This window comes from Acinonyx jubatus, chromosome B3, assembly GCF_027475565.1.
Source record: "Acinonyx jubatus isolate Ajub_Pintada_27869175 chromosome B3, VMU_Ajub_asm_v1.0, whole genome shotgun sequence".
NCBI lineage: Eukaryota > Metazoa > Chordata > Mammalia > Carnivora > Felidae > Acinonyx > Acinonyx jubatus.
In genome coordinates this window covers 139194815-139222688 of record NC_069386.1, presented here as the reverse complement: position 1 = coordinate 139222688, position 27874 = coordinate 139194815, and the positions used below count along the sequence as shown (strand labels likewise).

The following is a 27874-nucleotide window of genomic DNA, read 5'->3' as shown; positions in this document are numbered from 1 at the left end:
CTCTCTCTTTTTTTTAATAAGAGAAAGATTTCTCCCTCTTCTGGAAGTAGATTATTTGAAAATTAACGAGTGGTGCGGATAAATAGTCACTTGTCCCCGTATGTGAGCACCACCGTCGATGTCCCCACGTACCTCCCTCCTGAATTTGTTTCCTTGCATCGCTATTGTTACGCACAAGACCAACTGTGTGCACCTTTTTACGTCCAGTTCTTTCCACGGGGGGGGGGGGGGGTGAAGGGTTTTCCATACTGTCGAGGAGGGACATCCTTCTTCAGCGTCGTTTGAATGACAGGGCGTGACTCTCTGCTGTCATTGGACAAATGGTTGTTTCCATTTCTGGCCACTGTCACACACGGTCTGCATTCCTCATAATGAGAACGAACTCTTGAGGATAGATTCCATCGGACGCACCAGATGATTTAAAATGTTTTGAGACCTCCCCTGTTGGGCTCTAGGAATGAGAAGGAAAAGCCCAGCAGACCCTGGTGGTCTGAAGGATACTGTGTTCTCTGCAGCTGTGTGGGGTTTGGGGCAAACCGTAACGGTGGGTTGAGTGGGGGCAGCGCCGGGTCTGTGCCCCCGTGTGGCCTGTGTGCTGTGGCCCGTGGGCCCTGAGGTGTGCTCCTGGCAGCAGCGGGTGGGGGGAGGCTGGGGCGTTGTTGGGTCATTTGTGGCCTCGCCTGTGTCCCTTCTCCTGGTGCCGGCTCTGTCCCCGCTCTCTTTTCCTCGCTGCCATCCTGGGAGGCGCGGGCCAGACCCGGCCGTGGCCGAGGGATTGGCTTGCTCGGGCAGGAACAGTGGTGTGTGTCCAGCCCGCCCGCAGTCCAGAGAGGGCGCTGAGGCTCGGTCGGCACATCTGCTGACTCCTTCCCAGTCCGTGACTCCGGCTGTGGTCTGACCAAGAGGGGCAGTGCTAGGGGCACCTGGGTGGCTCCGTCGTTCACGCCGGCTTCTTGCTTTCGGCTCAGGTCACGATCTCAGGGTTCGTGAGTTCGAGCCCCACATCGGGCTGTGCGCTGACAGCGTGGAGCCTGCTTGGGATTCTCTCCCTCTCTGTCCTGCCCCCGCTCGCTCTTGCATGCTCTCTCTCTCAAAAAAGATGAATAAACTTAAAAAAAAAAAAAAGGAAATGCTAGGAGCTCCTGGTGGACCCCTAGAAATTGGCAGAGGGAGACAGAACCACCCCCATACCAGGAAACCGGGGCGGAAATGTGCCCACTTCCCGATGGCTCGTGGAGGGCAGGGCAGGCCCCTGGTGGCGTGCAGGTGACTGGTCCCCTCCTGAGTTCAGGGCTGTGCCTGGCAGTGCTGCCCCCGGTGGGGGCCGCGGTGAGCAGGGGGGGCCGGCTCGCCGCCGTGCCCGAGAATCAGGCGGTCGCGGAGGGTCCAGGAGAGAGGCTTGACCAAGAATCACGTCTTCTTTCTGGGACGCGTGCCAGCTCCTCCTCACGGTGCTGTGCTCTCAGCTCACAGCAGCCAGACGCTTGGGGTCGTGGGCCCCGGGCGGCGGGGAGAGGGTCTGGCAGCCTGGGCCCTGGGCTCCTCTGCTCACCCGCCTGCAGCGGGGGACGCCGCTCCTCTCGGCCTCCGAATTTGCAAAGTGGGAGGATGCCTGTTGGACCCTCGCCAGATGCTGGGGCTGCCGGGTGGCACCCCCGGGGTGGGTCTTCCCTCCCCCACCGACCCCACCCAGAGGGAGGCCACACAGGGCTCGGCTAGTTATTTGGGCCTCCTTGTCTTAAAGGGCGAGACGAGAGAGCTGGGAGATCTCTGCAGCGTGTGTCCACTAATTCCCCGGCTGGTGTCCCAGGGAAGCCTCTGCCTCCCTATGCCCAGAGGGGTCTGGCACACCCTGAGGCCTTTCCCGTCAGGCCTGTTTGCGTGGGTGTGATGTGGGAAGTGTCTGTCCGTCCTGGCTGACTGAGAATAAACTGAGGCTGGGGGGGCGGCACAGGGCATGCACACGGGGTCCTAACGAGGAGGCCCTTGGGGTCACCCTCCGCCCCGGGCTCCCGTCCCACCTCCGCCGCTGCCCTGAATTGTGCCGTGAACAAACCACTTCGACTCAGAGCCTTGATTTCCTGGCCGTCAAGGAGCTCTGCAGGGCTGGGGGGTGGTGAGGTGGTGTGGGGGGCAGCCCCCCACATGGGGGCTCCCCAGTGCCATCCCTGAGGGCGAGGGCAGCAGGCCTGTGGGGGAGCGGCCGCATTCCTGGGAGCTGAGTGGTGCTGACTCGGGGCGGGAGGGGCCTGTTGTGTCATTTCTCATGGATTAGTGGGTGGGCCCGGCCGTCCCCCCCATTCCTGCTCCCGGGCTGGGCTGATGCTCCTGGGCCCAGGCTAGGGCTGGGTGGGCGGAGCTCCCGAAGGCCCTGCCCATAGTGCCCCCCAGCAGGCAGGTCACTGGGCAGAGGGGGCACCTCTGTGTGCAGACTGCCTCCCGTAGCTGGGGGTAGCCTCAGAGTGTGGCCTTGATGGCCTTGCTGATGGATGGGCTGGAGCTCTTGAGGCCTGGGCCGAGCCCCAGCCCCAGCCCCAGCCCCAGCGGAAGAGGTTCTGGCCTTCTGGGGAGGGGACCGCCAGCTGAGCATGAGTGGGGGGGGTGGGCATTATATCCATATCACCCAGGGGCTCATCGGGTAGCGCCGGCTGTGTGCGGGGGGCAGATGCTTCATTTTCCCTAGGTGGCCCAATGGTCCAGCTTGTCCCACAGCACAGGTGTGTTATGAGTCCCGCGGGGTCCACCTCCCAAGGCAGTGCTGTAGAGAGGTGGCTTTGGCCGAGGGTCTGGTGGCTTCTCTGGTGGCTTTTTTTTTTTAATTTATTTTTTATTCTTTAAATCTTTATTATTTATTTTTGAGAGAGAGAGAGAGAGAGAGAGAATGAGCAGGGGAGGGGCAGAGAGTAGAGGGAGACACAGAATCTGAAGCAGGATCCAGGCTCTGAGCTGTCATCACAGAGCCCGACTTGGGGCTCGAACCCACGAACTATGAGATCACGACCTGAGCTGAAGTCGGATGCTTAACCGGCTGAGCCACCCAGGCGCCCCATGGTGACTTCTGAGATAAAGGGCTGGGGAGCCCGGGTGTCCTGTTGAGGGCAGGAGGAGCAGTGAGTGACTGGCCCGGTGGACGGGGTGTAGGCTGGTGTCCGGGCCGCGTGAACCCCGGTGCGGTGGACAGGAAGCACGGAGCCCGTCCCTTACCGGGTGACCTGTCTTTCCACCTGCACAGCCACACCTGCCGTGATGGTGGCGTCCCCTTGCCTGCCCTGCCCTGCCCCTCCCTACCGTGTGTCCCGCAGCCTGCTCCTGGCCCCTGTGCTCTGGGTTGCCCTCGGCTTCCACCTCGGCAGGCTCCCTCACCCCAGCCTGGCCCGGGGTGACTCGGTTAGCGCTTCTGTCCTCTGCTGGTGGGGCTGATTTCTAGCCTGATGGGGAGGCAGGACCAGGGCTCTGGGAGGCAGGACTGGGCAATTTATCTGCCTTTCTGATGTGATTGCAAAACATGTGAGGGTGGTGAGGGAGGGTGGCTTTCCCCCCCTGCTGCTTTCGGAAACTGGGGGTGCACGGTTGGGGAGCGTGTCCCTGACCTGGCCCAGGGCGCGGCTGCTGACTGCTCTCGTCGGCAGAGTCCTCCAGGAAAGCTGGTGGCTCGCCCACAGTACGTGTGCCTCCCGAAGTTCCTGTGTGCCAGGCAGGGTGGAGCGGAGGAGTCCTGGACGCCTCCGGGGCCTCAGTTTCCCCACCGTGCCGGGGACGGGGCTCCCTGGACCCCATACCCCGCTGTGTGCTGCCCCTTGGCTGTGAGGGTCCCATCAGGGCCTCCGATCGGGGGTGTGACTCTCACTGGAGACCGAGTCTGATGACTAAGATGCTCCCTACTTGTGTCGTTACAGATCCCTCGTCCACCTACATCAGGCAGCTGGAGACCAAGGCCCTCGCACAGGTAAGCTGACTGGGGGTGGTAGACAGCGGGGGGCACTGCACTCGAGGGGCCGGTGCGAGCCCCCACCCCCACCCCCCACCCCACCGCTCCAGTGCCCACCCATGTCCCAGCCTACCTGGGGCTTATAGCCACCCACCTGCCCCCACTGCCGTCCGGAGTCACCCCCTGGAACTTGGGGGTCACGGACCTAACCCTTGCGCCACGGCCTTTGGGGTGTCTCCCATCACAGCCTCTCCCTGCTGTCCCCAGGAGTCTGTGAGCTCCTCGGGTCAGCCCTCGGCCTGTCCCAGAGATGGTGTGCACTGTGCAACTGCTGAAGAAGGGGCCGCTTTGCCCCTCGGATGGGCAGATCGAGGCTGGAGAGGGGCAGGCACATCCCCACTCTCTCCCGCATGGAAACCTCCCTGCTCCTGCCGCCCTTATTCCTTACCCGGCCGGGGTCCGCCCTCCGCCCACAGGCAGATGAGGCTGTCTTATCACCGGCTCGTCCCCGGCACAGGGAGGGCAGGTTAGAGGCTGGAGGATGAGGACAGCACAGCGGGGAGGCCGGGCAGGGTGACAGCCAGTGCAGGGGTGCACACGGCTCTGCTCCTGCTGAAGACGGCTGGAGCGGAGCAAGGTGGTGACTGCCAGGACGGGGGCCTTCTCTGCCGTGGGTGGGGACAGGGACGGGAGGCTGTGGTCGGCCCCGTGTGGGGTCCTGGGGGCCACCTGGCTTGGGCAGCCGCTCCAGCCTCTCTCTCCCTTGTCCCCACCCTTGGCTTACTCTCCCCTCCCCCTCCCCTGCCATGCCCCCAGCCCGTAAGTGTTGGCCAGAATGCCCAGAGCGTTTCTCTGGGAACCAATCCCGGGGAGGGCTCAGCTGCCCGGCCCCGTTGCTAGGCGACCGGCAGGCTTGGTGCCACTGTCCCGCTCGGGAAGCCCGAGGCCCCCTCTCTGCCCGTTGGGTGGCTGCTGGGAGGCTCACGGCCCCGGCACGCAGGACAGCTCCCACCACGGCCATGCCATGCCTCACCCCCACGTGGGCTGTGTGGGCAGTCCCACAGCCTAGCAGGACTCACTTGTCCACAGCGCCAGGGCCACCGCACCCATGCTGTGGTATGTCACCAGGCACTGAATTGCAGGGCTGGTTTGGTAACTCTCTATATGGTTAAGGTGCTGTGTGGCAGAAGGGCTTGGCCACGAGACCTGTTGGCTTCTTTGCCTCCTCGGGTGGGGCGGGGCTCGGGTCTCACCTGGCCCCGGGGGGGTGGGGGGGGTTGCTGGGGCACCTTGCATTCTGAGTGGGCCTGATGTGGGGGTTGATAAGGAGGGTATGTGGCCTGGGCTGCAGGAGCTGTAGGCACAAGTGATGCTGGGAGAACTGGGGGTTGGGGAGGGGCAGATTTAAGGCTCGGGGACCTTTGCCGTGGGCAGGTGCCCAATGGATGGCAGAATGAAGGCCGGGACCACGATCTGGACCCGAAGCTTCGGGTCAGTGGCCTCGTGAGTCTGTCCCAGCCTGACTGTCCTTTGTTTCATTGTTCCCTTGGAAGAACATGTTGAGAGCCCAGGCCCCGAATTCAGGATGCTGTTTGCCTTGTGGTTCTGTGGTCCAACCGGGCATAGCTTGTGGTCCCTTTCCCACAAACACAGGAGTGTCCCCGACCCCGGGCCACATTGTCCCACTGGAAGAATATACCCCGATTCCCAGTGGTGGGTCTGGCTGTGGACTTGGGGGAGATGTGCACACACTCAGGACCTGAAGTAGGGGTCCCTTCTAGTCCTTCCTCCCTGGGGGCGCCCCTGCTGTCACAAGGGAGGCCCCGGATGGCTGTGCGCGCTGGCCCCGTGCCCACATGTGCAGAGTTGGAGGTTGTCAGGGGCCCTGTGTCTGGGCAGCAGGGGGACAGCAGACGCCTGAGCAGTGGTTGGCTCTGCCCGCCCCCCACTCTCCCACCCCCAAGCCTGCTCGGACCTGCTCCCAGGGGTCATACCTGGGGCCTTGGTCTGGAGGCAGCAGCAGTAGGGCTCTGTCCATCCTCCACTGGTGCCCACGCCTGGGCCAAGCAGAGATACCCAAAGATGGGGGCTTGCAGACCCTCGCTGGGATCCAGGCTCGCTGGCTGCAGGCGGTTAGACTGAGATTTAGGGACAAGAATGAGCTTTGCCTGGCTTACTGCTAGTAGAGGGACAGTTCCAGGGACTCAGCATCCAGCGTCCCAAGCATCCGGCGTCAGCCACGTGGTGCTGGGGCCTCGGCCCTCCTCCGCCAGTGCGCTGTGCATCCTTGACCCCTTATTGTAGCAAAACGGTTGGACCTCAACCTACGGTCAGCAACGACACCCAGGAGCCACTGGCAGAATGTCTCCAGGGTCATGGCTGGGGCTCCTGCTGCCCTCCCACCTGCTGTCACCAGAGCTTGGCCCCGAGGGTGGGTTGGTCATCTGACTGCAGAGGAGGGCACTGCTGTTCTGAGCCTTGCAGGAGAGATGAGAGACAGAGACAGTGAGACAGCCACCCCCCCCCCCCCCCCCCCCGCCCCCGGCCTGCTGTCAGCTTCCTAGTGGCAGCTCACACCTCACTTGCTTTTGGATTCCTGGGGCAGCTCAGATGGCACCATTCGGTTTGCTCACCTGTAAAATGGGCTTCATGTACAGTTCGTGTATAGTTGGTGACCTGCTGTGCATGGCCCTAGGGGTTCGGGGGTGACGAGGCACGGGCCTGACCACCTCCTTGTTCAGCTAGCAGGACTCATGTGCATGAGGAGGCTGCTGGAGGACGGCAGAGGCGGGGAGAGCCCCCCAGGTGGGACAAGGCCCACGATGGGTGTACTGGCCTCATTCTAAGAGAGTCCAGGGAAGAAAGGGTTCAGGCATGGCCCCCTCCCGACAGCCTCCCTCCCCCAGCCCTAAGGGGGCTCGGTCCTTAGTCTGAGCTCTCAGCCCTGCGAGTTGCCCTCCCTTGCTGCTAGGCTGTCGCGATCCTCCCTTGGGGAGCCTGCCCCCCACCCCTGCTGGGCTGTCGGCGTCTCAGGGACTGGCTGCTGGGTCCGACCGGTCACATCTGCATCTCCAGGGCCTAGCTCAGCTGGACTAGGTGGATACATCTCGGGGAGCCCCTGGCCACCCACCCACCCAGAGTCCTGGGGCAAGAGGGGAGGCTGAGGCTGGCTCTTGCCGAACCAAGGACCAGCTGCTTCATGAGGTGTAGTGAGCTGGTCATCTTTGGAGGCAGTCACGTGATGGATGCCCACATTTGGGAATCTTGGAGAGAGAGATTCCTTCCTGCCACGGGTGGGCTTCTCGCCTGGGTCTCGTGAGCTCGGGCTTGTCAGATTTTATGATTCTGGCACTTAAGCCTTGTCGTTGAGATCAAACCGCACGGGAACCGCAGGAAAGTCCGGCACCTGCCGTTTCGGCGAAAAGCAGGAGAAAGTGCTGTTCCTCTTTGAACCATCTTAAGGGGATGTGGCTCCGGGGTCTGGGCCTCTGCGGCCTCCGCTTCCCACTGCCCCCGCCTCTCCCCTCCCCTCCCCTCATGGCCTCTATTTAACTCCAAAATAGCTTTAATTAAAAATGTGCCAGAGTGTTCACAGACTAAATTACCGTATTGCAGTTCGTATTTTCTTTCTCGTGTCGGCTTTAAAATTCCATCAACACAGCTGCCTCCTCTGCGATGATTCATCTCGAGCCCCCGTACACATGATTCCTTTTCCTGTGGATTCTGTGCCCGGCCGGGCTGGGGTGGGGGCGGCTGTCATTGACGCCGGGGCCTCGGCTCTTGGTTCCCTCGCTTAATCCCCCTGCTGGGCTGATAAATGTAAGGCTCCGCTTTCGCCCAGAAGCCAGCTTTACAAAAGAGCCAGTGACGTTCGGGCTGATGTCACACGGGGCAAGTGGGCAGCCATCCTGGGGATGGAGGCTGTGGTCCAGGCCCGCCTCCCTCCTCCTCACCCCTGTGCCTGCCCTTTCTCTATCCTGCCACGCCACACAGGGTCGCCTGTTAGAAGTGACCCCAGGATTTACACCAAGCGCAGATGGGGAAGCTGAGGCCTGGGTGGAGGAGGGCGTCCGGGCCTGAGTGACTGTATCAGTGTCCTGGGGCCGCTGTAACAAAGAGGCATAGACCGGGTAGCTTCAGCAACAGAAGTGTGCTATCTCATGGTTCTAGGGGCCACGGGGTCAACGTATGAACCTGGGGGGACACAATCTAGCCTGCAGCAATGGCGTCATTGGCCTGATGGTATGAAGAAGTGGGTTTGGGCTCTAGAGGAATTGGAGTTCAAATGATGCCCCAGCACTCACCTGCTCTGTGGCTTTAGGCATGATGCGTTATGTCCTGATGCTTCGGGTTCCTTACCTGTGAGGCAGGGATGACGGTGATGCCCACTGCCTGCCGGGCACTGCCTACCCTTCTCTCTTTTTCCTGCTCTCAGGGACCTGGGATGGTCAAGGTCTGTGGTAGACTTGTGCCCACCTGGCTGGGCCTGGCCCGTCCCCGTATGAACTGCTCCTTTCTGGCCTTTGTCTGAGTTTTGAACCATACGGGCCGGGGGACAGCGGAATAGTCTGCCACCCTCTAAGCCTGTGCCGAGGCCTCAGTGCTGTGTTCTGAGTCCCCGGGGAAGACCTGTCGCCCTGAGTGGCCCGTTCCCTTGCCCAAGCTGCCCAGAGACGCTGGCCTCCAGTGTTTCTTTGGTGGTGCCTTCTGGGACAGGTCGCTGCTGGTTGACGGGCCCTGGGCTGTCCCTGCTTGAGGCATGGTGGTCACGTCCTGCTCCCTCCCTTGTGAATGGTGTGCTTTCTGGATCTCTGGAGGGCTTTAGCTACGTCTTTAGCAGAACCTCAGAACCGGTCCTTGAACCTCGCCTCCAACCAGGGAGGAAACCTTTCTAGCATCTGAGCAGATGGTCTGTCTAGCCATATGGGCAGAAGGAGGCTAGGAATACCACCTCTGTCCCCTCTATGCCTGAGGCCTAATCGCTGTCCACTGTGAGTCACATGCTGGGTGACCGTCAAGGCCAAGCCCAGGACTGTAGGGCTAGAGGGCCTGGTTCAAGTCGCCAAAGTGCCGCTTACCAGCTGGGGGGCGTTGGGCCAGGGGCTTAACCTCTCTGTGCCTCAGTTTTCTCGTCTGTAAAATGGGGACACTGATGGTGGCCGTCCCAGGATTAAAGGGCGAATCCCGCAAAGCACTGAGGACTAGGGCTGGCCAGTGGAAAGAGTCGTGGGCCATCCAGCAGCCGAGTGCCCTCCGTGACCCCCATTTACCTGCAAGCAGCAGAGACCTGGAACACTGATGGGCTGCTCAGACTCACCCAGCCGCGGTGGGATTTGGATTTTGCAAATCTGTTCCCCTCCCCAAAGCCCCCCACCCCTTCCTGGGGAGATCCCGAGGCCTGTCCCTCCCTCTCACTCACCTTATTGCCGAGGGGACCTGTAAGGGGCCGATGGTCACTGTGGTGGATGAGACCGTCTGGGTGTTCTGCCATCAGCCACACGCTCGAGTTTGAAACCTGGGATTTGGGGTCTGACATTGCATGGGGAGTAGGGACGCGGTGCCAGCAGTGGGTGAGTAATAGTAACCGTACATTCGCCACGCGTGGGGCCTCCGCTGCCTGATCTGAGCGCCAATTAGGAAGAACCGTCTGGGCCCCCAGCCACGGAGCCGCCGCTCTCTTCTTAACGGCCTGCAAGTGAGTTCTCTTGAAATTAAAGGGGAAACCGAGAAGACAAGTGTGGCCGGACGGTTGTACCAGCATGCCCGCGTGAGGGGCCTCGCCGGTCACCCCCCCGCCCCTCCCAGCCGGCGGGTTGGCATCTCGGGGCGCCTCTAGGCCAGTGCAGGGGCCTGGTGTGAGCCCCGAGAGGGCTGGGAGCGGGCCGGGCGCTCGGGCAGCCCTTGTAAACATGGGGCTTTCCAAAAACGTGGGGGCTCCGAGGTGCCCACCCCGGCCCGGCCGAGGCCCCGGCACCTTTGGGCTACCGAGGGACCAGGGGAGGGGGGGCCGAGGGGGGCCGTGGCTGGCATTTCCTGGGTGACACCGCTCCTCTTCCCTTGCAGCCGCCCCGCCCCTGCGGCCGCCCGAGAAGCTGGTTTCAGGTAGAACCGCCCTGCGGGACGTGTTTGCAGTGGTGTCTGTGGTGGGGGCTGTTTTGAGTGCTGTGTGCTGTCCTGTCTCCTCCGGGTCTCCCCCGGCCCTGGCACCCTCCTGGCACTTCCTGGGAGCTCGGCACCCCCAGGTGCCCCGGTTCTGCTTCTAGATTCTTCCTGGGGTCTGCCCTTCCCGAGCTGGCATTGGAGTCCAGCTTTGCCGAACGGCAGCGGAGAGCCACGGGGCAGCGGCCTCCGCGGTGCCCCACGCAGGCCGTGCTCGCTGAGCTGCCACCGCATCCACCCAGCTGGCCTTTGTAGTCCGAGTGCTCTCCGGACGCCCCTTTGTCAGCGTTCACCCTTGAGGCCCCACCTCCCGGTCCTGGCTTCGCACGGTAGACGCTGCGTCCCTGCCGGGTGCACGCAGTAGGTGCTGCCCGAACACAGCCCTGCCGGGTGCACGCAGTAGGTGCTGCAGCAGACAGTCCCTCAGGGACCGGAGTCCTTTGGGCAGCAGGTGGGAGGGGTGACAGCTGCTCTGAGCGAGCCCATCCACAGCTGCTGCCCAGGGAGGGGCACGTGGGCAGGGTCCTCCCTTTGCATCCTGCTGTGGCCCTTTTCTGCTCCAGGAGGAGCCCTCTGACGGTGCTCCCCGGAGCCCCCCGGTGGGCAATGGCTGGGGAGCTCGCTGCATGCCCGCGGGGGCCCAGAGGGGCTGGGGCAGCCCGAGTTCACGCCAGGCCAGCTCCGAGCCAGGCAGCGACGCAGGGACTGAGGCCCGTGTCCTTAACAGCGGACTCGGCAGGGGGGGTGGAGGGAGGGAGGGGGGCAGGGGCGTGGCCTCCCGGGTGTCCCCCCTGGCTGGAAGGGGCAAACCTGTCTGCACTCCATGTGTCCTTTAAGGACGTGGGAGCCCCGCCCACTCTGTGTGGCAGATCCTTTCTCCCTGGGTCCTGAGGGACCTTCGTTTGGGATCCTATCCCACAGGAGGGCAGGCATCCTGTCCCCGCTTCCTGAACCACCCTGAGCAGGCCCAGCCAACCCACAAGGCCATTTCAGCTCCGCGGCCCCTCGGCGATGAAAACCTAAGGATTTCATTCTTGGGCACCAACAGGCACATCCCAGGATTTTTCATTTGGATTAAAGTGCCGTTATGGTCCCTCATTTTGATGTGTCATTAGTCCTGTTGCCCCTAACGAGAGATCGTGTGTCTTTCCCCCGCCAGCTTGGTGGGTCGCTGATAAAGTTCTGTGGGCGCACAAATATTTATAGATGATCACTGAAGGCAGGGGTGGGGATTGCATGTGCTAATTAAAAACACTGCCTCCCACCCCCTTGTACATACATGTCCTTCCGAGGAAATGATCCAGGGGGAGGGAGGGGGCTACATAAACCAGTGTTCTCAGTACCAACATGGGAGTTCCTTCTGAACCCATTTGGTCTAGCACCAGAGGAGGTGTGGACGAGGGGGAGACGAGGCCCGGATGAGGTTCTAGACGGTCCTTTGGGGAAGGACAGGCAGCGTCCAGCCGTCCTGGTCCCGGGGACTGCTGGGAGAGAGTGGTGGCTCACATCCCTGGCCGTGTGGCCAAATAAATGTCAGTGTGTGAGCTGCGCTGAGTCTTACGCCTGGGCTCTTTCAGCAGCCTGGCCAGGCGGGCGGGGCGTGCTCCTGCAGAATGGTGGCAGAGGGCCTGGTGAGAGCCTGGTGGCACTGGGTGTGGTGTTCGGCGTGACTGGGGTTAGAACGTACTGTCCATTGGAGACGAGTTGGTAACTGTCACCTGGCCAGGAAAATAATTGGGAGTTTTGCCTTTGAGTGAAGGTGGACCCCCCTGCCCAGGGTGGGCGAGCCCGAGAGGCGCAGGTGCCCTGATGAGGGGGGGGTCCCCCTGCTGGGGGGGCGAGGGGGTGCTGGGCAAGGGGGCAGGGTCTTTGTCATTTTGGTGTCAGGTGGCAGAGGGGACCCCTCGCTGGGCCACCCACCTCTGGTTCAGCCCAGGGTTGGCCATAATCAGGGGACGTGGCAGTCACATTTTAAGGGTTCTGGTGACACCCTGCTACACTTCAGGGGCCACCATGGGAGGGTGGGCCGCCACTTCTCTCCCCTCTGTGCCTCTTGGTAACCTTTGTTTACACTGAGATCTTCCTGGAGGCCATGGGAATAGTTGTCTCTCCTCCTGGCCAAGGTGCCTGGGGTGGGTGATGGTAATCTGGTGGGTGACTGCTCAGATCTGCTTTCTGATGTTTGCTCTGGCGGCCTCCGCGGGGCATCTGCCTTAAGTGGGTTTTTATTCTAGTCCCACAGACGCTTACAAGACACTGCTGTGTGCCCCTGAGCTGGCCCCCTGAGACCTGGGGGGTCTGACCTGGGGGATCTGATGGGGATGGGAGGGTGGAACATGTTGCTGGTGAGGCTGGAGACCCATGAGAATTGCGGTCTGTGTCCAGCAACTGGCAGGAGGGGAGCAGGCTGCATGTGGGTCCCTCCCGAACCAGCAGAGGGGGGCTGGTGAGCAGAAGGAGGGACCCCCAGATGTGGTTCTAGGCCATCTGGCTCACCTGCCCCTGCTCTGGCCTCCTCCCCTCCAGGATCTGTTTGGGTAACTCGGCACCCTGTTGATTTACGGGACATTCTCTGTTTTATCTGCCCAACAGCGTGCCCTCAGTTCCTTTGGAGTAGAAACAGGTGTCTGGGCCAGAAACACCAGCCCAGGCTCTTAGTGATGGAGGGGCTTGTGCTCAGCTGGACCAGAGAGGGCCTGTGTGGGATTGAGCGGGACCCCCGGATCCCCTCCCTCTGCAGATCACAGCCCCCAGCCTCTGGGGGGCATTTGCTTGGCCTTGAGGAAAATCACCTAAGGCCAAATATGTGTTCATTCATTCACTCACTCACTCACTCACTCACTCCTCCACCTCTCCCTCCCTCCTTCCTAAGCATGCACCGATTCCTGTGGATACAGAGGGGTGAGATGCAGGAACTACATTTGGGAGCTCCTGTCCTATAGCAGAGGCTGAGGGCGAGCACTGAGCGGACCAGAGTGACAGGCTCACGTGTGGGAGGTGGGAGGGCCTTCCGGTGGATGCGGGCCCCAGGGGCCAGAGACAGTGTTCCCCAGGCTGGGCTGGGCAAGTGCAGGAGGCTGGAGCAGAGGAAGGAGGGCCGGGGGTGGGGGGTGCCACGCACTCATTTCCTCATTTATTCTGTTCAAGCCGCATTGATACAGCATGACCTGGGGAGCGACATGGAGCCCCCTGCCTCGTGGCCCCAACACGTGAGCAGGGAGGCGGGTGACAAGGGCTCCCGCTGATGGCAGTGAGGCAGGGAGAGGGGAGGGAGGGTGCAGACCACTGTGTGGGGGCGGGAGGGCCAAGTCTTCACGGGGCACAGTCCTTGGGCCCCTCTAACCTGTCCCCCTCCCCCCACAGCAGGCAGGCTCTGGAGAGTTCCGGACTCTGCGGAAGGGCTTCTCCCCGTACCACTCGGAATCCCAGCTGGCGAGCCTGCCGCCTTCCTACCAGGACTCCCTGCAGAACGTAAGTGCCCCTTCCCTGGAGTCGCACTTTTCACGTGTGGATTCCGGTGCCTCCAGAATCCACGTTCCAGTGCAGGGGTGAGGCTCTGCCTGTCTGCCGACCTGCCCGGGCCAGTGGACGGTCCGTGACCGCACCTGGGACTGGGACCCTCGTCTCCGGCCTGAGCAGCATCCAGGTCAGGCGAGGGCGATGGGTCAGAGCTGGGGCTCTGCCTGAGTGGCCCTCCATCCCCTTCCTTCCCCCCGCCCTCTGCCAGCCGGGGGTCTGGGCTCGTGGCCCTCGGAGGCTTGTGCGGGCCCCGCGAGGCGGTTAGAGATGGCGGCCAAGCCCGAGCGATGTTGGGGCGGCGAGGGGCCGCGTCTGGAGGCCCCATGAGCGGCTGCCCAGGCCCCGGGTGCAGGGCACCTGTCACTGCTCAGCTCCGGCGGGCGGGGAAGGGTGCCTGGCTGGGGCTTGGGCCGGGGCGGCAGTGCATGCGATGCGTACTCGCTACCCAGGCTTTGTGACCGAGCGTCGGGGAGGAGCTCCGGTTTGTGCCGGGCACTAGTTCACCCTGGGTCCTCCGGGGCGGTCCTGGGCTCTGGGCTGCCCCGAGTGCGTGAGGGGGGCGCGGCGTGGGGCCAGCTCTCTGGGACGCGGATGGCTAGTCGGGACCGCTCCCTGTGGGCCAACGTGTCCGTCATCCCTGTGCGACGTGTCCAGAGTGCACGGTCTGGGGAGGCAGAGCTCACTGGTTGGCCAGGGCTGGGAAGAGGGCCATGGGGATTGCTGACAAGTATGGGGTTTCTTTTCCGGGTGAGGAAGTGTTCTATTGGGATGATTGCGTAAATCTGTGAACATGCCCAAAAACGCTGCCCGCGGACCCCTTGCCTCACGAGCTGGGCGGGTGACTGTGACTGGAGCAGCTTCAGTGCTCTGTGCAGCCGGGCGGGGACCCTGGCCATCCGCAGGGAACGGGCGAGGAGCCCGGCTGGCCTGAGGTCACTTTGCCAGGTGGCCGCTGCTCTCTCCCCATGACCCCGGCCAGCAAGGGTGACCCCGGGGTGCCCCTGCCAGGCCTCGCTGGGCCTCGGTGCCGGCAGAAGCAGGCTGGGGCCGCCGCTGGCTGCCGGCCAGGTGCTGTGTTTTCTTTTGAGGCCCTCACACCTCCAGGAATGTAGCTGCTGAGGCCGACCAGGCAGATAATCCAAATATTCATCCAGGAGCCTGTGGACGGGTTGGGCTCCCAAGTGCTTTGTGCAGAAGGGCTCTGAGAAGCCCAGGGTGCCCCAGTGGGGACTGGCCCCTTGCTCCTTCACTCTGTTGCCCCCCGGCCCCCCCCAGCGCCCCACCTGTGTTCATCCTGTGGCTGTGGAACGCTGTGTGCTGGAGCCACGGCGATCTGGGGACCGGGAAGGGCGATGCATCCTGCGTGCTGGCACCGAGCCCACGTGGGCCTAGAGGCCAGGGCCAGTGTGAACCTCCTTCAAGGCCGGGGGCAGGTCTCCGAGGTGCACAGAGAAGGTAGGGTGTTTTAGGGGAGGCTCAGCCACAAAGGCTGCGGAGGCAGCAGTGGATGGCCTGTGTCTGGCACGTGGGTCCACGGGGCGAGTGAGGGCTTGTATGGGGTGGGCCCTCTGTGCCCGATGACGCTGGGGACACAGGCTCTGCCACAGCTGGCCCGTCTTCTGTAAGGTGCCTGTAGGTCCAGGGAGGGGGGGGCAGTGAGGGAAGGTCACCCACATGCCAGAGGGCCCCGAGGTGAAACAGGTGACCCTGTAGGGTGGGGACACCCTTTCCTTGCCAGGCTGGCTGTCCCCCCCCCCCCCCCCCACCTCTGTCCCTATCCATATTCCCCTCTCCCTGTCCACGTGAGTCAGAGGCTGCAGGTCTGTGCAGGGCTCCTCAGCTGCTCCCCACGAGGGTCACTGGCCCAGGTGGCCATGGGGCAGGGTGCCTGGGGGCCCAGCCACACCTGGGACTCAGGGCCCCATGGAAGGAGCTGGCAGTGGCTTTCTGGCATTCTCCAGCCGAGAGCAGGATCAAGTCTTTTGACAGGTCCCTGGGGGAGACTGGTCCCCCTGCCTTTTTTTTTTTTTGGTCGACTTTATTTTTGAGCATGCAGTTTCCCTGTTTCGTTTTGTTTTGTTTTGTGCATATTTGCAGATTTGTGTAATCATCACCCCATCTCATTACCCCACGAGGAAACTCTGTGCCCTGTAGCAACCTTCCCCACTCTCCCCTGCCTCAGCCCCTGGAGACCACGGATGTGCTTGTGTCTCTGTAGATTTCCCCCTTCTGGACATTTCCTCGCAACGGAAACTTGTAGTGTGTGATCCCCTGTGACTGGCTGCTTCCGTGTAGCGCCCCGCGATGGAGGCTTTGTCGCAGCCTGTCAGCACCTTGTTCCTTTTCACTGTCGAGTGAGACTCCGGGGCGTGGATGTGTCACGTTTTGCTGATGCGACCATCAGCTGCTGGGCATCTGGGGCTGTTCCCGTGCTTTGCCTGCTGTGAATAGTGCTGCCCTGAACATTCCAGACAAGTGTGTGTGTGGACGTGTGGCTTCAGTTCTACCGGGTACACGCTGGCCTCCCCGCCTCCAGCGCCAGCTCTGGAGCTACAGACCCAGTTCGAGCCCTACTGGGGCTGGCTGTTTGGTCTCGGCCTTCTCTCAGACCCACTCTCCCCATCTGTAAAATGGGGATGTAGAAAGAGAACATCCGAGGGTTGCAAGCACTCGGTGTACTGGGCGGCTCAGGTGGGTGCCGGCCCTCCCAGCGCTGGGAGAGCTGTGTATGGGGAGAGCCCCGGGAGTACCAGTCCCGGTGGCATTTACTCCTTAACACGTGCTACACGTCCAGCTCAGCTCCCTTCCCAGGACCCGCAGTGGCACGCTCATTGGCAGCCTGGTGAGGTCGGTCAGGGAAAGGCTGGATGGCACGGCCTGCCCTGGCCACTCCTGGCTCCCTTCCTGCCTTTGCTCCAGGAAGCAGCCCCCTGGAGCAGCAGTCGTCCCCTGGCCTGCCTATACAGCCGGCTGTTCAGGGAGCCCCAGGTACAGATAGGACTGGAGGCCAGAGGTCCCTGTGCCTCTCAAGGGCTAAACGTGTGTGGTTACCGCCCCCTGCTGGCCGATGCGGGGAGCGCAGCCTGCCGGGCACATGGTTGTGTTCTGCCTTCCACCTGCCTCCCCAGAGCCCTTGGATCCGTTTTTGATCTCTCCACACGACAGATCTGGCCTGGGCCCCAGAGACCAGGCAGCCTGGGCCACTAGACGGCACCCCAGGGCTCTGCACACACTCTGGGACACAGGGACCCTTCCATTGTCCAGATTAGGAAACGGAGGCACAGAGTGGGTTGGGCCCTGCCTCAGGTCACAGCCAGGAGAGCTTTGCCCAAGTCTGCTTTTCTGGCCCCAAGGTTACAGGACCCGGCCTCTGGGTGGAGCCAGGAGAAGGTCCAGGTGGGGTGGGCAGATGGGGAGAGTGCAGAGGGGCTGGCCCACAGCAGAAAGTTCTGGGCCCCGAGAGTCTCTGCACAGCGTTGCCTTGCTGGGCAGGATCCCAGGGTGATGGCCCCACGAGCCTGCTCGCCAAGCCTGCCTGGTCACTGGGGTCAGTGACTGGGAAAGAAACCAGGACCCAGAGAAGGGACAGCTGTGCCGGGAACCCCAGCTCCCTGGCCTCCCCGCCTGGGACCCTTGGTGTTTTCTATCTGGCTGTTGGTGTTTGCTGAGCCCGTTAGGCTCACTCCCAGTGTCTTCTGGTGTCTCTTGGCCTGGAGAGCTCCATCCTGAGTCCTCCTTGTCTGGGGGCCCTCCTCCTATGGGGCCTCCCTGCAGGCCGGGCCCTGCACCCTGCCCATACCAGTAATCCCTGTGGAGAAGAAGCCGGGGATGCCGGGTGCACCTGCAGCCTCTGACATCGGTGGGCCCGACATCTGGGGGCTGGACCCCCCTCCTCGCCCAGCCTCGGCCCCCGCACCCCAGGCTGTGCCGAGTTGGGCACCTGGTTGCCGTTTCAGGTGTCGGCCGACTGCGGTGGCATGCGGTGGCCGGGCAGGGCTGGAAGAGTGTCCCTGGGGGTGGGGGATGGGGTGAAGTCTGGTTTAGCCCACTCACCTGGTGTCGGCGGGGAGGGTGGCAGCTTTGGAGGCAGCCCCTCGCGGTTTGCTCCTTGCCAGTCCCTGCCATCTCTGAGCTGGACTCACTTCTTCCGGGAAACAGCAGGCCTTCCCCACAGGCTGTGAGGAGGAGCCCGCGGGACGGGGTGGGGGCCAGGTGCTGCCCCTCTGTCCTCCCTGCCTCCTCTCCCTCATCAGCCGGGCCCCATTTCCTCCTGCCTGGGCCCTGGCCCACAGAAGCAGGGACTTCTGTCTGCTGCCGGCGGCACTCGTGGCCACCAGCTGGGAGCCCTTCTGGGCAAGCTGCGACAGCGTGATTCCCTCCCACAGGGCCCAGCCTGCCAGGTCCCCGAGCTGTCCTCGCCCCCCTCCGCCGGCTACAGCTCCGCGGGACAGAAGCCAGAGGCTGTCGTGCACGCGATGAAGGTGAGGGCCAGGCCCTGCCCACCCTCACCCAATTCCTGCCCCCACAGGAGCCCCCAGATCCCTGGTGCAGCGCAGGACCTGGGACCTTGGACGTCACATGTGCTCTGAGCCCATGGACATCTGAGCAGCAGGGTGGGGGCTTTCGTCCTTGTGCAGGGGTTGGGGGGGTCGGGGTGACCACGAACACCTTGGAAATGGAGGTGTCAGTTGGCCGGAGCAAGCGTGTCACCTGTCTGCCATCCCTGCAGCTGGGGAAACAGGCCCGGGTGCGGTAGGGGAAGAGCCGGCGCTCCCCCAAAGCCTGAGAGTCGGGGGCAGGGCTGCGGTAGCACTAAAGCCCCAGCACCCCAAGGCCCAGCCTCGCCTCCATGCACACCTGCCTCTCTGCTCAGGTGTAGGTCCCGCTGAGGCTCTCACTGCTCCTGGGGGAGCTCGCTCACCCGGACCTCACATCCCACCTGTGCGCGCACCCGTGCACGCCCCACGCGTGCACGGACACAGGCGCGCCGTCCCCCGGGTTTGGGGGCTGGTCTGCGTCTGCGCGGACACAGCGCACGCAGCAGTGACTGGACACGCCCACTCACCCCGTGTGTGAGCAGGTGCTGCCCTTGTCCCTCTAATCACGAGCTGGGGGCCCTGGCCTAGCACGAGGCCACCTGCCCGCGGGTAGTCCCGCCCAGCCTGTCCTCCCTGCTTCCAGGTTAGGCGTCCCCAGCTTGCCCCGCCTCTCTTGATGTGGGGGTGTGGCTTCCCTCCTGCAGAGCCACTAGGGGGAGGGAAGAGGACCAAAAAGTGAGGATGAGGACCCGCCCCTCCGGTCTCTTCGTGCCCCAACCTGGGGACCCTGGCCTCACCTCCGGCCCCGGGGCCTGTTCCCGCAGGTCCTGGAAGTGCACGAGAACCTGGACCGGCGGCTCCAGGACGGCTGTGAGGAAGGCCTGAGCGAGAAGGAGAAGGCCATCGTCCGCGAGATGTGCAACGTGAGGCGCTTCCCCGGGGCGCGGCCTGGGCGTGGGAGCAGGGAGGGCCCCAGCCGTCCCCTGGTGGGAGGGGCCGGTGACCTGGAGGGGGAGGCACCCGGAGAGCCTGGGGCCTGTCCTCACCCCGCTGCCTAACCCACTTCTCCCCGAGAATGGGGTCCCTGATCTCTGGGGTCTGTCCATCCCCAGAGCACCCCCCAACCTCCCGGGACGGGTCGTGTTCACCCCACGTCCCATCCCTTGGGCCCCAGCCCCAGACCGCAGGTGTCTGGTGCCCCTGGTGGCTGCCGGTGGTGTTCAGACTGGACATGTGGGTGGGGCCCACATGTGGTGGGCCTGGTGGTGACCAGGGCTGCATTGGTTTCTGGAAGCTGGGCCGTTTCTCTGGTTGTCCAGGAGGTGGAACCTCACCCATGACCCCACTGGCCAGTGTGTCATCCCTGGATCCTTACAGGACCCGGCAGGGGCTGGCCCGGGCCTCACGGGGCTGGGGGGGGGGGGGGTGGTGTTCTGACCTCCACCCCTCCCATGCTGCCTCCTGTACCTCTGGGTCCCACTGGACAGCCGTGAGGCCACGCCTGCGCCCCGGCAGTGACGTGCTCAGGATGGCAGGCGTGGCCGTGAGGGGGGGGACGTGCAAAGATCTGGTCTGAGTGTCTCTGGGCCTCACACAGCCTCAGTTTCCTCCTGGCCCCGTGGCTCTGGGGACGTGGGTGGTTTGGAGGGGCAGTGAGGCGGTCTGTGCATACAGGCCAGGGGGTGGGCTCGGGGTGGGCTTTCCACTCACAGCTTGCCCCCCGTCCGCAGGTGGTCTGGAGAAAACTGGGGGATGCGGCCAGCTCCAAGCCCTCCATCCGGCAACACCTGTCTGGGAACCAGTTCAAGGGACCCTTGTAGGGCTGCTCCCCCGTGGATGTGGACTGGCCCTGCGGGGTGTCCTGGGGAGCCGCAGGCCCCCGTCTTCTTTTTCTGTGGCGAATTGTACATAGGACGCTGCCCGCCGTGACCCGGCTGCCGTGGGTCCAGCACACGGACGGCCGGGCCCCCACCTCCCTCCTCACACACCAGCAAACCGGGAAGACGCGAGGCTGCCGGCCGTTCTGTGCAGCAGGGCGGCCTGGACAGCCTCGTCCCTGCCCCGGGGCCCCATTGGTGAGGGGCCGAAGGCCGGCCTTGGCGGGGGGCGCCTCGTCAAGCCTTCCACCCACACCAGACAGAGGCCCCCGGTGGCTGGACCTAACGCGGGGGGCCCCACTCCTCACCCATCTGCTGTGGCCTGAACGCCAGCCCGCTGAGCACTGGGTCCCGAGTCCCCGACCAGGAAGCTCCGTGTCTGTGGCTGGAGGCCCCGAGGCCCTTCCTCTGGCACCCCCCTCATGCGCAGCTCCCTGCTGCACGCTGCTGCTCGGTTTCAGGGTTCAGGCCCCCAGCCCCAAACACACACACACACACACACAGTCCCCCAACCCCGCGCCGGGTCGTGCCCTCTCTGGGTCCCTCCTGCCTGGTGCCTGAGGCATCTGCACTCCTGTGCTTCACATGATGGGCCAGGGAGGTGGGAGGCCACGTGGAGAGTCTCTGGTTGAGCCCCCCGCCCCGCTCTCTCCAGATGGGTGGCGCTGGGCCGGGCTGGGCCTCTGGTATCCCCCAGAGCCTGGCCCCCAGCCAGAGTCACTGTCGATGGAGCTGCGTGGGCGGCCGAGGGGAGAGTTCTGCCCTCTGTAGAAGGAAGGAGCCTGACCTGGCTCTGGCTTTAATTTGCTGCGTGACCTTCAGCAAGTCAACCAGCTTCTCTGGGCCCCCGGTGGGAAAACGAGGTCTCAGGTTCTTTCGGCCGTGCTCACCACCCAAGGCCACCAGCTTTATTCAGCCGGTGCCCTCAGTCGCGGCCTGCGAGCCCATGGGGCCCGCCTGCCGCAGAGGCCGCTGCTGGCTGGGCTGGGCTGGGCTGGTCGGAGTCGGGGACCGAGCTGAGTTCTGCCTTGCTGCCTGCTCACAGGTGCTGTCCCCTCCCCTCTCTGAGCCTCAGTGTCCTCTGCCGGAGAAGGGACAGCATCGGGCCCTCCATGCAGGGCTCGACATCAAACAGAGCTTCAGTGTGAATGACCCCATGCTGGCCGTAGAGCGCGATACAGAAATGTGGAGGTTGGTGAGGAAAGCGAGGCCCAGAGGGTGAGCGAGCTGTGGCACGTTCCAGACGAGACCCCAGATGCTGGGAGGTGGGACAGGCCGCCGCGAATGCTGTTGGCACGGGCCCTGGTGTCCACTGGGCACCTGGCCGCCCACCCCTCACGTCGCCTTCACTCGGCGGTGGTGCTCAGCAGGGCGCCCGCCAGCACTTGAGCCCGGGAGGCCGTCTCTGCCTGCAGTAGGTGGGCCTCGTCCAGGCCCCCGTGAGACGCGGGGACAGGGCCAGTGGATGGGGAGGCTGCCCTGTTCCTGTCCCCAGCGGGGACTCTGCGTTGGCCTGTTGGTCATTGTGCCCTTGGGTCGTACGCTCTCAGGGGAAAGGCTCGCGGCCCTCGTTGTGCCCAGGGAGTGCTAAGTGGGTGCTGGTGACAGCCACAGGCATTTTCCTCTTGCCCTGGGGGGTTACAGGGAGCTCTGGGCTCCTCCTGGAGGGATCTTGCCTGTCACCAGGGGTTAGGTGTTTGGAGCTGGGGGGGATACCCTTGGTCATGGTACCGGGCAATCCCTGCCCTTGTGGGCAGTGAGCTGGGGGGCAGAGGCCCCTTCTGGATCTTGGGAGTCCAAAGAACCGCAGAGCAGCCCGGGGGGAGGGGGGAGGGGGGAGGGGTCCATTTTGGGTGGAAGCCACAGCTGGGAGCCCATTTTTCATGTTTGGATCAGGTTGGCTCGGCCACCACTGAAAATAAGCAATAAGTGAGGGCTCCCGGCAGCTGCACGTCTGCAGACCGACCCAGGGAAGAACCGCCTCGGAGGGGCCTCCCTCCCCCCCCCCCCACCCCAGGTGCTGCCGTGGCATCCAGGGGTCAGGCGGAGCGGAGCGTTTCTGCCCGAGCCCTCCTGTGTGCCACGGAGGCCGTGGAAGCCAGGTGCAGGCATCTCCTTCCCACCGCTGTTTGCGGTCCTGAGCCAACAGTGCACGGGGATGGCTTTCAAGGACAGAACCGTGTCTGTGACAGTCACCTAATGTGATAAGCTGTTTAAAAGCCAGCAGCACCTCCGTCTGAGCCCACACCCTAGGTAGGTGGGCAGGTTCAGTGGGAGCCCACAGGCTGGGGAGGGTCAGAGGAGCCTCAGCCCTGCCACCAACCCGGGGTGTGTCGGGTGACGTGGGGGGCCCCCTCCTCCCCTCCGGAGCCTTCGCTGTAGCAGCTCATGGTGGGGGTAGGGGTGTTGCTGAGCTCGGGTGGCCTTTCATAAAGGTCCCTTTACGTTTCACTCTGAGTCTACATCTTGAAGCCCAGTGTGACATCTGTCCTGTGGCTTCAGTTCCCACTGTGATGGAGGTCACCCTTCCAGCCTCACCCCAGGTGGCCTCGCCCATCCTGGGAGCAGAATCTGCTGAGCACATTTTTTAGGGTGGCACATTTTTATCCAAAAGTTATTAGCTACACATCAGTGTTTAAAGAGAAAAAAGTGACCTTTCATTTTCTTTTTCTTGAAAACTTGAGAGGAAACAAAATACATACTACTGATTTTTTTTTTTTTTTTAAAGAAACAAGCTGAGCGCATGACTGCAGAGCGGTAGAGGTGTATATTTTTCATACCGTGGGGGGAAGTATTTGTGCTGCTTTCTGGAATCGGGCTGGAACGTCTGGTTCCTGTCCCTGGGCCGTCAGCCATGCTCTATTTTCTGTAGTATGTGACCGCCGTGAGAAACCGGGCCAGCCCTTGGCCTGGCTCCAGGCGGAGCTGGGAGCTGGAGACCCCTGTGCCCGTTTCTACCTTCCACTGAACCACTTTGATTTGGAGAGAAAAAAGAAATAGAACTTTTGATAGTGTGGTAAAAACATTGATTTGAACTATTTTAGTAAAAGGAGTAACAGAAGATTGTGATAGTGTCTACTTTGCGCTAGATAAATAAAGGCTCTTTGCAAGCCTCCACGGTTGGTGCGCAGTGTTTGTTTCGGGTGGGGGCGGGGGTCGCCGCTGGAGGGCCATGGCCCCCGGGAGCACCTCAGGTACTGGACGGCACTGACAGCCACTCGGATGGCCTCTGTCTAGTTTCAGGCCCGGGTGGGAGGAATCTCCGACCCAAGCCCTGGTGTGACCTAGGAACCAGAGCTCTGAGCAGGTGCACCCGACGGTCCTGAGCTGGTTCGGAACTCACCGGGGTCCTCCTACCAAAGCCACTGTGGGCACGGGGTGTGGGGGGCTGGCCTGCAAGGACAGACCCACAGCGGCGCTGCCCTGCGAGATGGCAGGGCCAGGTCTGGGGGCTGCGAGACCAGCCAGTGCCAGGCCTCTCTCGGCCAGCGCTCCTCCGCTGCCTGCCCCTTGGCCCCCGGGGGCAGGAGAAGGGCCGCCTCTAGACTTCCCGGTCTGGGGCTGCGCAAGGCCTGGAGGCCCCACCTTCTGTGCGTAAGAAACAAAAGGATAGTTTCAGCACGGTTTTATTTGGATAACTGAAGGAGTCATGTCTGTAACCAAGATGGAATTCACAGTATGTTGTTACATTCACACTTAAAAAATATATCTCTATGTACAGGAATTTGCAAATTGATGTAAACATACATTACTTTCCAAGTACAATTCTCCCCTTCTCTCTGGAGGAAAAAGAAAAAAGCCATCCATCAAGGCAACCCCTTCAAAATAAGTTTAATACAAAGGATGTAAATATCTCTCAATCAAAACAGTGGTTCATCTGACCTACTGGGTGCTGGGAGAGAATATCACGGAACAAAAGCGATGACGACAGCTTGACTTCAGATGGAACTGGACTATTTAAAATTGAGTTTCCAGGAAAAATAGGCACTGATTTCTAGAAGGAACTTCACTCCTTACTGAAGCTATTTATTGAGCCAATATGGCCGGTTAATGTTTCACTAGTACCCGTGACCCGGTGCAGGATGCTCACACGACACCAGCCGACCACCCAGCGCAGTCAGATGGAGACTGGTGCTGCCCAGGCTACTCTCAAACTGCTGTCCCCATTCTCCAGATGTGAGGACCACCCCAACTGTATCTCATGGGCCCCGTCCGTTTCTTCCCATGCTGCAACTGTCTAGCATTATGTAAGGTACCCTGCTGCTTACCCACTTAAACTACTCTTCAAGTTGATTAGAAAAACTTTTCTTAAAAAAAACAAAGGGGGGAAGAAAAGGCATCGCGTTATCTCATCCAGGTGGCCCGCCCCAGTCCCCCCACGGGAGGCATGCCGGGTGGGGGGATAGGCGGGGGCACGGGTGGCTGTCCTCCAGGGGGAACAGCCGGAGGCGGGTAGCTAGCCGGTGGCAAGCCCAGGCCTGGAGGAGGGTGAGGGGGGACGGCGTGGGTGGGGGGCAGGCGTGGGGGTGGGGGTGGGAAATTGGGGTTGTAGGTGGGGGGAGGAGGAGGGTAGCCGGGAGTGGGGGGAGGAATGGCAGGTGGGGGGAAGGAGGCCGGGGGAGGGGGCACAGGCGGAGGGGGCGGGTTGGGGGGGTAGACGTGCGGGTGGTAGGGCAGGTGGGCTGGTGGGCCGTAGGCGGGGGGCAGGGCACCGTAGGAGGGGCCCTCGGTCTTCATCATGGACTGCAGGCTCTGGTAGCCCTCTCCGGACATGTAGGAGCTGGTGGTCGACATCCCGGTCATGTAGCTGGAGGGCGGTGGCGGCGGTGGCCGGTGGGGCAGCGGTGGCGGCTGGTGCACAGGGGCCGGGTGGGCCGGAGGAGGAATCTGCACTTTGGGGAGGTCACTGGCATCCACAGGGCCTGGAGGCTCAGCCTCGCCTAAGGGAGCCGAGATGGGAGGCTTCCGGTCTGCAGGGGAGAGACAAGTTACTGCCCGACCCCGGGCTCCCAGGGTGGCCTGTGCAGGGACGCATCCGGGGACCCCCTCAGGGTGGGGAAGGCCTGAGCCAGGGTCTCCCTCGGCGGTTCCCACGGTCACCCTAACCACCCCGATTTCTGGCCTCCAGTACAGCCCTGGCGGGGCTGCTGCCCTGTCCCCAGGACCATCTTCACAGAGGAACAGGGAGCAGCCGTCACTGTGGCAGTCGGTGCCCGACGCCGTCCGCTTGTGCCATATTTGTCACAGAGGTCCCCGCCCCGGCACGGCTGGGTCTCCCTCCCTCAGTCCTCGGCACACCAGCCAAGGAGGTGCCTGCAGTGCACGAAGCCCCGTCTGCCTCCGGCTGCGTGCCCGTCCTGCCAGCACAGCCCCGAGTGGGGGCCCCTTCTTCCTGCCTGTCTCTGCCTCCGGAGACTGCGAGGCCAGGGCCACGTCACCTCACTGTCTGCAGCACGGGCATCGAGCACAAAGCCTGAGAGGTGGTCAAGTGAACGAGGCAATGTTTAAAAAAATAACAAGCGTCTGATATTCCCCATGTAGCCACCAAAGTAGCAATTCTGCTTCTAGCTGACAGAAGAAAACCGAGATGGGACCCCACCGCGAGATGGGACCCCACTGCATCCTCTCAGAAAGCACCCTGCCGTGGTGCCTTCCGGCCATGGCCCTCCACTCCCTTCACCCACGGTCTCGTCTCACCCGTTTTCACCTGCCACCCCCTAACCCCCGCATTCCTGGTCACACACCTGGAAGAGAACACCGGACACCCCACCAGGGGAGGCCCATCACTGACAAGTGGGTCTCTTCCTAAGGCAACCCAGAGTCCAGGGCCAATCACAGGAGCCGAGATCTCTGGGTCCAGAGAACACAAAAAGATGAAGGCCGCGAAGGGGGCCTCCAGTCTCCTGGCACCCTGCCCCGCGTGCTCCCTGGAGCTCCCGCCAGCCCTGACTGCGGGCACGGACGTGCCAAGTGCCCAGGGGGGCGCCGGCGGCTGCGGTTCCCTCACTGCTTTCTCCAAGTGAACGAGAGCACAATCTCGGCTCGGCCAGGACATCCTCAGCAAGAGCCACGTCCCCGGGGCTGGGCCTGAGCTAAGCGCTGTGCCCGCCCAAATCCGAAGCCAGACGTGCCTGTAGAGAGATCTGCTTGCGCTCCAGGGTGGGGCCGGGGCCCCGCTGGTGCCAGAAGCTGACCGGAAGACGCGGAACCTGAGGCCTGTGGACCCAAGTGCCGGCCGCCTCGGATCGCCCCGTACTCCGGCCACGGCCGCCTGGGCCCACGAACGTGCTCTCCCATCCCCGAGACCTCGCTTCCTGTGGCCCACAGCTCTGCCGCCTCCCCACGTGCCCAGCGCATCCGCCTGTCCTCTGTGACCGCACCCGGAACACGCGGTCTCTCCAGGCACCTGCGCTACTCTTCCTCCCTGCCGACACCCACCACCACCAGCTGCCCTCTGAGACACCTGGTGACCTAGGTGGCTCGCCACGTCCCGCGCCTCACGGCAACCGTGGTTCCAGGTGCTCTCTTCCCCCCCGAACCGGACTCCCGCTCCTCCTCCGAGCCTTCCGCCTACCTGCCTCCCATCTGCCACAGGCCCCTACGAAGCGGGGACGGGACCCTGCCGGAGTGAGCTCCTGCAGCCCGGCCCACCCTTCCCCCCCGGCTGCACAGTCAGTTCCCGCCACCCGCCACCCCTGCCCTCACCCTCCCTGCCCGCGGCCCACCGTGGGAGCTCCTCCGCAGAGTGCGGCTCTCTCCCTGCCCTGGGCAAGCCCGGGACACCAACCCTGTCCTCAGCTGCGCCCCCGGGCACAGGAAGGGAGGCCCTTCGCTGGCGGAGAGACGTAACATGAACACTGAATGACCCGTGGCAGGTTTGTTTCAGCAAGCTTCATGCCGAAGCAGGGACTGAGGGGTTTGTCCCGCAGCAGAAGATGGCGCCCGGTTTCCCCGAAGCTCGTAAAGCGCTGGGACTGGCCACACGTAGAAGGAGGTGCCGTCGGCAGCACCCCTACCACGGACACGCGGGCGCGAGGGGCGCGAGGGGCGCGAGGGCGCCACAGGCACTGGCAAGCGGAGAGTGCAGCCCCGTGAGCGCGCGGACCCCGCCGTGGAGCGCCCAGCCCCCCCTGACTCACACACACAACCGCTGCCCTCCCTCGTTTCCTGCTTTGTCTTCCGGACTGCTGCCCAGGCAGATGATGCTAGGGAGCAATGCCCCAAGGAATAATGCTATGTTCCTTGCAACACCTCTCCAGTTTTAGGTGGTGCCAAGGAAGCTCCCCAGTTCACCGTGTGCCTGCCGAAAACGTGCCAGGCTTTAATTTATTCTCTGCTGGGCTCTGAGCTACTGCTTCTCTTCAAAATGTAGGGAGAGGCTACCCTGCCACCAGGAGGCAGGCGTGCGAGGGACAGGGGGCTCAGATCTACGGCAATCCCGCTGGGTCGACGTCCGTACCTCAGCAGGCTGTGCTTTCCTAAAACTGATCCTACGTTATTTAGCCTGCGGAGTCCGGCAGCTCTGCACGTGGGAGGTCAGAGAATATCCAGATATACTTAAAATTTACGACTTCCTCAAAATGTCTGCTTTGTGAAAAACATAATTTTTGAAAGATCCTTGGGCATCACCTTCTTTTTAAATTTTGGCTAGCAAGTTTCCCCTCCACAAACTCGTCCCCAGGCCTTCCCAAGTGTGCCCTTCAAGAAAGCCAAGCGCAAAGCTGGCACTCGCCAGCTGCTTTCAGCGGACACTTACCTGGAGGTGGGTGGGCCGGAGGCAATGGAGGGTGAGTGGTCTCGATTTTGGGGATTTTAGGTGGCGGTGGTTCTAAAAAGGAAAAGTAGATCGAAAA

At 62.7% G+C, this 27874-nt stretch overlaps 2 protein-coding genes across 6 annotated transcripts in view; one reads left to right on the top strand and one right to left on the bottom strand.

Moving 5' to 3' along the window:
* Positions 1-23136, top strand: part of CCDC85C (coiled-coil domain containing 85C) — a 78465-nt gene extending 55329 nt beyond the window's left edge. Inside the window, exons 2-7 of one of the 4 annotated variants that reach the window (XM_027066592.2) lie at positions 3897-3946; positions 9992-10030; positions 13451-13558; positions 17992-18087; positions 18969-19067; positions 19875-23136. In XM_027066592.2, the coding sequence (XP_026922393.1) occupies positions 3897-3946; positions 9992-10030; positions 13451-13558; positions 17992-18087; positions 18969-19067; positions 19875-19964 (482 nt within the window). In that variant the 3' untranslated portion in view covers positions 19965-23136. The remainder of the gene's footprint in view (positions 1-3896; positions 3947-9991; positions 10031-13450; positions 13559-17991; positions 18088-18968; positions 19068-19874) is intronic. The other 3 variants (XM_027066594.2, XM_027066593.2, XM_053224922.1) reach the window with 3 other exon arrangements.
* Positions 23137-23631: 495 nt separating this feature from the next.
* CCNK (cyclin K) overlaps positions 23632-27874 on the bottom strand; it is a 29845-nt gene continuing 25602 nt past the window's right edge. For both annotated transcript variants that reach the window (XM_027066591.2, XM_053224921.1), the window contains exons 10-11: positions 27778-27849; positions 23632-24991 (exon numbers count right to left, since the gene is read on the bottom strand). In XM_027066591.2, the coding sequence (XP_026922392.1) occupies positions 24366-24991; positions 27778-27849 (698 nt within the window). In that variant the 3' untranslated portion in view covers positions 23632-24365. The remainder of the gene's footprint in view (positions 24992-27777; positions 27850-27874) is intronic.